This window comes from Diadema antillarum, unplaced genomic scaffold (genome assembly GCF_040938485.1).
Source record: "Diadema antillarum isolate AM-2024a unplaced genomic scaffold, OU_Dant_1.0 scf00000028, whole genome shotgun sequence".
NCBI lineage: Eukaryota > Metazoa > Echinodermata > Echinoidea > Diadematoida > Diadematidae > Diadema > Diadema antillarum.
This window is the reverse complement of record NW_027270917.1, coordinates 7,209,014-7,217,307: the sequence shown is the minus strand read 5'-3', so window position 1 is coordinate 7,217,307 and position 8,294 is coordinate 7,209,014. Positions and strand designations below refer to the sequence as shown.

The 8,294-nt window shown below is 40.7% G+C and overlaps 1 protein-coding gene across 1 annotated transcript; it reads left to right on the top strand.

The window, feature by feature from the left end:
• LOC139737033 (BTB/POZ domain-containing adapter for CUL3-mediated RhoA degradation protein 3-like) lies at nucleotides 1-7,965 on the top strand. Its single transcript, XM_071647714.1, has 5 exons — nucleotides 1-496; nucleotides 2,071-2,330; nucleotides 4,497-4,549; nucleotides 6,492-6,690; nucleotides 7,620-7,965. Exons 1-5 carry the CDS (start codon nucleotides 181-183, stop codon nucleotides 7,794-7,796), a joined length of 1,005 nt encoding a protein of 334 aa, XP_071503815.1. The 5' UTR covers nucleotides 1-180; the 3' UTR covers nucleotides 7,797-7,965.
• Nucleotides 7,966-8,294: the final 329 nt, after the last annotated feature.

Below are 8,294 nucleotides of genomic sequence, written 5' to 3'. Positions count from 1 at the left end.
TTGAACCGGAAAATGTGAGTGACGAGTATCGCTTTATGTTGGATATATTTGTGTTGTTTGCCCAATTAGCTATGTCAGTGTGACTGAAAAGGGCTTTGTCTCATATAAATGATTGTGATACATTTGAATTGCCATTTCGTTGCCGAAAAGGGCACTTTTCAACGTTTGTAATTACACGTAATGTCAGCCGAGGCGGGGCCCTCGGGTTCTATGAACAATGTCGCGACTACGAGCGGGATGGTGGGGAACACCGCCCGGGCTGTTTCGGCTGCCGCGAGCCCCACGAACGCGGTAGCCCTCGTGTCTCCACCGGCGATCCCTACGACCTCTACAACACACACGGCGTCGGTGAAAATTCGTGGAGCACCCAGCAAATATGTGAAGTTGAATGTCGGAGGGGCTCTGTTCTACACCACGATTGACACCTTGACCAAGCAGGATAACATGCTGCGAGCAATGTTCAGTGGCAGGATGGAAGTTTTAACGGACTCAGAAGGTTTGTTTTGGTGTTACTGTTAAACATGGAACAATGATTAATGTCCCTTTTCATTATAATATGACCATAAAACGATAAAATGCTAGTACAGGATCTACCATACTAAGTACAGTTGTATCACTAGCAACACTTGCAGTTGCAGTAACACTAACCCTAGGGCGCTCCGTCACACAGTTGTACTGTGGGAGCTTCACGTTCGGGCCGGCTGGTCGCAGTTACAACAGTGACACAGTAAGTAAACACCAGACATGATGATGTAGCCATGTAAATTTACACAAGTAAAAATGCTACTATGTACTAGACTCTAGATGATTAACCCCGGGGCGCTCCTTGTACACAGTTTACTGTGGGAGCTTGGCATTCGGCGTTCGGGCTGTGTTTCGCAGTTACTAGATGATAGACTTCTACTACAACTAGATTAAAAATTAATCTAAGTTACAACCAAGGTCTATCTATAGTCTAGTGTGCGTAAGAAAGAGGAAGATTTTTAACTTGTGGCATGTGCAGACTTTGCCAGATGCCTTTTGTAAATTCTATGTGAAGACCAAAATACATTGTAGATCTAGATGTTTCAAATTCAAATACATTTCATTGATTTATAAGGCTACCATACTCTATGCCGGTCATGACTCGTAACACTAAAACTTGACAAATTTCATGCCTAATAATATTTTGTCATGAGACTAAGAGTAGCTCTAGCAAGGAAGTAGGCATGCCATTTCCATTGTAACACGTTAAGTATCCAGCAATGTTTAAACTTTAATATGACAATGATTCCATACTATAGCACATGGCCAAGCAGGGATGTATCGATTGACATGCCATTGCAGGGAAGCTGAAACATAATGACAAGACCATTATGATTTATGAACTGAAATATTAAATTCAATTGACATTTGGAGGTTAAGACTGTGATCCCTAATAAGTGTCATGGTCATGGATATTTAAACATTGTGTGATACAGTGATATAGAACCCTAATCTGATATTTGCATAGTTTGATAAGGAGATTTTAAAGATGTGAATATGATATGACTTTATAGTACTTGTACCATTTTGTTTCATGCAATGTAAATAGAAGGATGATGGGATATCTAGGCTCCCATAACCAGCATGGAGTTTCAAACTGACAAAGTAACAAGGCAAATAAAGATGGACCTAAAATGAAAATAAGCAAAGATCAGATGTGCGTTTTGATGCCAGTTGGCTTGATAATACTATGGATTCATTCTAAACATACACTATGTACACTTCTTGGCATTATGAAATAATTGAATGTAATCAAGTTTCCCTTCCTCACTCATGCTAATACCAAACCTGTGTACATGTAAGCCCTGCCCCTTATACAATTGTACTTGTTCACCTTATTTTAAATCCATCAAACCTTTTTGTCTGTTATAATACTTTGTCCTCTTTGCCAACTTCACCTTGAATAAAGTCCGACTTCCATACCAACGCGCCAACTGTGCCAACACCCGAATGTGTATTTAACCAACACTCAATGATACCCCCCTTACCATCTTTCCATCCCGTTCCCCCTTTCTCACCCCCCCCCCCCCCCCCCCCCCCCCCCAGGCTGGATCCTCATCGACCGCAGTGGCAAGCACTTCGGGCTGATCCTGAACTACCTGCGGGACGGCCACATCCCGCTGCCAGAGTCCGTCCAGGAAGTCGAGGAGCTGATGGCGGAGGCCAAGTACTACCTGGTGCAAGGCATCGTGGAGCAATGCAACAAGGTGCTGCTCAACAAGAAGGACGAGTTCTACCCGGTCTGCCGCATCCCGGTCATTTCCTCCCAGCGCGAGGCTCACATGCTCATCTCTAACTCCAACAAGGTACTGTAACATGTCTGTGTATGTGGCTCACATGCTCATCTCAAACTCTAATAAGGTACTGTCTGTATGTGTGTGTGTGTGTGTGTGTGTGTGTGTGTGTGGCTCACATGCTCATCTGTAACTCCAACAAGGTATTTGTTTTTACACTACTGTATACTTTGCAATATGTACATGTGTGTGTAGGCTCACATGCTCATATCTAAATCAAATGAGGTATTGTATGTACATCTTATACAGTACATGCTTGTGTGTGTGTGAGGTTATGTGTGAGCTCTTAGGGGTGGGGGGGTCAGGCATTATCTTCATCCAACCTGCATTGAATATGATGTACGTATAGCTAATAGGTTTCAGAGTCTGTTTGACTGATGTTGCCCAGTTGTTTCTGTGTACATGTACATACAGATAGTACCTACATATGTTCATATTCAAATACATATGAGCCTTGCCTTGTGAATGCAGAAAAAAAGTACTAATGCAACACCCTCCCTCTTAAAGGTAGGGAATCCCATTTGCACGCCTTAAATGAAGAGTTGTATAAATACAGTGGTGTGTTGAAGAGAGTATCATGTTAGAAACTCCCATAAAGTATTGAAAGTGGAAGGTAACATTTAGTACATTTTTCTGACCGTTAGATTTTGAATTGAATTGTTTTCGGGGCTCACCGTAAATTTCAGAACATTACTAGGCTACCTTTGCAGACCCATGTACTGCATGTGTGTCCATCATGTATATTTTGTGAAGAAAGTTCCCTTACTAACCTATATACATTCTTGCCACGCACTCTATATGTTATTACATCAGCTCTTGTACTTAAGCAAAACTACAGGGTAAGATATGCAAGTAATGTGCAAAATCAGATTAGATAAGTTTTAATAGTCATTCAATTTCAATGAGAAACGCATTTTGCACATGGTCTGAAACCAAGAAAAGAAAAAAGTCAGAATTCAATGTTGAAAAATATTTAAGTAGAACAAGTTTATTCTTTTATCTATTTCTTATTGATAAAAGAATAAATTGATTTGTGTATTCAGTGATTTATTTGTTTATTTATCACTGTATCTACATGTACAGATCTATCTTTCTGTCTACAATATTAATACTTGATGTGTACAAATTGTAATTCTACTGTACATGAGTGCTTTTATATAGTTCATTCAGAAACTATTCACGTTTGTGCACAGAAATCAAAAACCCTTTTATTCAGGACTTCATGGAAACCGATGTAGAATTCAATATTGGATAGGGCCTACTAAAAAAAAAAAAGCATTCAATCTTTTTTTTTTTTCTATCGCAATCTCCCCCCCCCCCCATGTTCTTGACTTATTTGTTGTGTGTACTGTCTTTTTGCCGCTATGCCATGTTTGTAGTTTCAAAACTGAAACTGTGTGGTTCAGCTCAAGTTCACATCATTATACTATGAATGAAATGGCATGCAGTATGCACTCATACCGTATGAAGTCTAAGCTACACAAGATAGCTCTGTAGAGTTCATACAGATGGCTTTTGGCTGGCCAGACCCTTGAACGGGGGCGTGTAATGTGATAATGTACATATAGGCATATAAACAGATTTTGTAAAGTGGAGTTTGAGTCTTTTTTTAAAGGGTAGTTTAAGTTAACTAGATGAACAGTTCATTACGGTATGCCTTCTGTTGTTGTGTATAAGTCTCGACATCACAAACTGCTGGGTCTAAATTTGCATCATCTATTAGAAAAAACAAACATTTTTGTTTTGTTTTTTTGTTGTTTTGTTTTGTTTTTTTCAGTGCCATTGCTTGTCTTCTAGAATTATACCAGATCTGCTCTTGCCTCCAGTGAAGTCACAGTCCTGAGTCAAAATTAGTATAGTAATACACAACATAATGCGCCTTGCCATAACTACATACAAGTAGTTAGGTGCGCATTGCTAACAATAGCTTCTTAAAGGCTTTCCTATCGTTCGCAATTGCACAGTTGCATAATGTTGTGTATCATTCTGCTCATTTTTGCCCCCTGCTGAGGAGACAAACTACATACATGTATGCAACTACCAGTATGCAATTTTCTAATGATAATCTTGGGTAGAACTGTAAAAAAGTGAATTATCATTGACATGCCTGTCTGGTACCGCTATTTGTTAAAGGTATAAAGTCATAATCCACTTTTTCCCCCATCCTTCTCATTTCAGCCCGTAGTGAAGTTGGTGTACAACAGGCAGAACAACAAATATTCATACACGAGGTAAGAACCTTTGTATGGCAAGTAAAATGTACATTTTGGATAGTACCTTGCAGAATAAACAAAATATGTGTACAGGTTGTAGTTGTCATTTAACTTTTGCTCATAGAAAATTATGTTAGCTCATTCATGATTTGACCTGTATAGTATTGTTGATTTTAATGAGATAATGATGACTACTGGTAGAATTATTTTTGCCTTCATGTTTTTACATGGGCAAGTTGTCAATATTGAGAGCAAATCAACAGGAACCACCTGTTTTGAATTCATGTCATGTTGTAATAGCCATTGACTATTTGTTGAGTTGAAAGCCCATGAGATTACTGCAACTTGCACTGGCAGTTGTTGCTCTTGTAATGTACTGATAAATCCACACATCAAGTCTTGCTTGCATTTTGCGGCATTCGTTGTTATCATATTGTAATCATTAAAATTGGCAACTCCGTATGTAAAAGATCTTATGTTGAGCAGACATTACGTGGGACTGATTGAATACATCAAATTTTCACAAAATCAGACAGAAATATTACAAAACTGGCATAAAAGAAAGAAAAAAAGTAATGATAGTCTTAAAAAATGTTGCCAATTTGAGAATCTGTTATTCATTTAATAACAATTACAGTAAAAGGTCTTAGCTAAAAATTCAACAACCAAAACAAACAATTGCAATAGATAAGAAGAAAATGCACACATTAAGGACATTTTTTAAATGCTACTTCATGAAACACAAGTAGGAAAACTGATATAGAATGACAAAAATCATGTATTTTCTGGGACTTGACAGATTTTAGTCTTCAGATGTCAGGCTGCAAAAGCCCAAGCTTGTGTATCTGTGTGATACAATTTGTATGGCTGCATTATTGCTCATATGCCCAATATTCTTACTAGGCAGTTAATAGGGGAGACTCCCTTCCAACCCCTTGTTCTGATGGAAACCATAAATACTGTGTATGGTATCAGGAAGAGGAAGGCAATTATGCCAGTGCAAGTTTCAATATGAAGCAAATCAAGAATGTACAGATTGTACATTATGTACATGTGAGCTGTGTATACGCTGTAATTATGCGCCATCTTGTTTGCTACATTTTGTGACTTAACACACATCCTTTCTTGGATACATGTAATTTTCCAAGTTTTATCTGTCTGAAAGTTGTGATGTTGGTCACAAATGCAAATCAGATCTTATAAAAGGTGATGATGTCATGACCTCACAACTCTCCCATTCCCTCGCACACAAGTCTTTACTCAATTTTCCATGTTTGACGTGAGCCAGAGAAGAACCATTATCTCCACCAAGGAGTTGATAATGTGGTTTGTTTGTCTATTTGTGGTTTGTGGTGGTTTGTTTGTCTGTTTGCAAAATAACTCAAAACCTTGCAAACGGATTTAGATGAAACTTACAAGAAAAGTTGATAATGACACCAGATGCACCAGACATCAAATTTTGGTAGTGGTATTCTGGATTCAGGATTTTTTATTTTTTGAAGGATTATCATTGAGGAATAGGACCAACAAACGAGGGAGTTCAAGCTGCGCATATTTAAGGTGTGCCTATGCTTGAGATGAAACTCAAAGCTCGAAGCTTTGAGGTAGAAAGGCTTCTTTGGGAAATAGGGTGATTTTCAGCGTGCTGTGTATGGGTGGTCAAATGAACTGCTTGGAGGAGGTCTGCGTTCTCAGAGTGCTTTTCTGGTTTACTAATACAAAGCTTTTATACCATTCAAACTAACTTCTGTAGAGTTTCCTCCAATTTAGCAACAGTGAAAAAAGTGAAAAGGAGTCATAGCTGGTTTATTTTTGACATTTGTGGATCTTGCTATTGACATTAAAATGGGCTTGGACATGGAGTCATATTTATTTTGCGTTAAAGATGAAGAAAGAGAACATCTTTTTGTCTACATGTGGACTTTTCCCTTGATAATGAACCAATCGATTTCCCTCGCAGCAATTCAGATGACAACATTCTCAAGAACATTGAGATGTTTGACAAGCTCTCCGTCCGCTTCAACGGCCGCGTCATCTTCGTGAAGGACGTCTTCGTCAACGAGGAAATCTGCTGCTGGTCGTTCTTCGGGCACACGCGCAAGGTGGCAGAGATCAGCTGCACCTCCATTGTCTACACCAGTGAGAAGAAGCAGACAAAGGTAGGCTGCACAATTATTTGTGTGGGAAAAATTTATGTTGCCGTGACCAACATATGTACCATGATGGACACATATACCCCCTTCACACATAACTAAAAGTGTATAGCTTTATCACTGATTTCTACATAAAGTACACACACAGCAGAAGAATCTCTACTGGAGTCAAATGTTACCGGTGAGTGTACACTTTGATGCACGTACAGTACTGCAAAAGTGGATATTATCTCGCATGTAATTTTTCACGCTCGGCCAGGTAAATGAATTTTGCGTGTTTTAATTAAAACCTTAAATGATGTCACATATCACCAGCAACACTCAATCACAGAATATGTACATGAAATTATTTCCACACCGTGAAAATTTCCACTTTTACAGTAGTTGCTGACAGGCCATTCTTGTCGAATGTACCCCAATGGGCAACATACAGAGACTCCAACTCTCCCGTTTTCGACGGGAGATCTCCCGCCGAAAGCCCATTTTTGCAAAATCTCCCGTTCTCCCACTTGAGATTTAATTTCTCCTGCCATGGCTGTGTCTCCCGCTTGAAATGATTTCTTACTTAATATCATTGTATGTTGAAAAATAAGCCTTAGAAGCTAGATAACACGAGAGAGCATCTAGAACCCTAGAGCTTCCAGGGCCCTTAAGCGGGCCCTGGACCCTGGCCGCAAAGAACTTCACGCACATCAAATTGGAGTCTCCCGTTTGCTAGGGGTCTCAGGCGGGAGAATCTCCCGATCAGAAGGTGCTTGGGGTTGGAATCTCTGAACGTATGAAGATCAATTCAATTGGGCCACCCTTAGTAATCCTCTCCCTACACTACTGGGTCGTTTATATGATGTGTGTTTGCCAAAAGAAAGAAAAAAAAAGAGTGTAAAACTTTGATGGCTGCATGGCATGACCGTTAACCTCTTCCCCACCACATCCAGGTTGAGTTTCCGGAGGCACGCATCCTCGAGGAGACACTCAATGTCCTGCTCTACGAGCGGCACGCCGACCACGGCGGCGACCCCTCCTGGCTGGGCCGGCTGGGCTCGTCAGTCGGGGCGGGCTCCTCCAACTGCAGCGATGAGGACGAGGAGCACCCCCGGCTGCGGAAGACATAGCAATCAGCCGCGTGGGGCTGGAGGCTGGAGAGCTACCGCGACAGGCGCAAGTCACTGTGAGAGGGTGACGGCTTTCGCCCCGCCTGGGACCACCGCGGCAGAATGGACCACCCTCGCAGCGAGACAGTGAAGGCCTTTACTTTACAACGGCGTAGATACAGACACACACGAGATAGAGAGAGAGAGGAGAGATAGATAGAGAAATGAGAGAGAGAGAAGGAAGAAAGAACTCAAAGAGAGGAGGAGGAAGAAGAGGAAGGTATTGCAGCATTTTTCACACACAAGTAGTCCCAAAATTACTCTTGGTGTAGTGCTCCCGGAAAACAGATTGCAGGGACCACTTTTTTAGCTCTAATAAAGGAAATCCCTTAACGATGTTCTATCCATCTTTGTATGATGATTCGCACCAAGACTGCCATAGCAACCCAGTCTCTGTCCTCACAATCAATTCCATGGATACGTTAAGGGAAACAGTGAAGTAAACCTACGTGAAAGGGG

Excerpts from the sequence above, each read along its gene's own strand:
- LOC139737033 (XM_071647714.1), top strand. The coding sequence starts at position 181 with ATGTCAGCCGAGGCGGGGCCCTCGGGTTCTATGAACAATGTCGCGACT. Across the intron at positions 2,331-4,496 it reads TCATCTCTAACTCCAACAAG|CCCGTAGTGAAGTTGGTGTA; the intron begins GTACTGTAACAT and ends TTCTCATTTCAG. Across the intron at positions 4,550-6,491 it reads AACAAATATTCATACACGAG|CAATTCAGATGACAACATTC; the intron begins GTAAGAACCTTT and ends TTTCCCTCGCAG.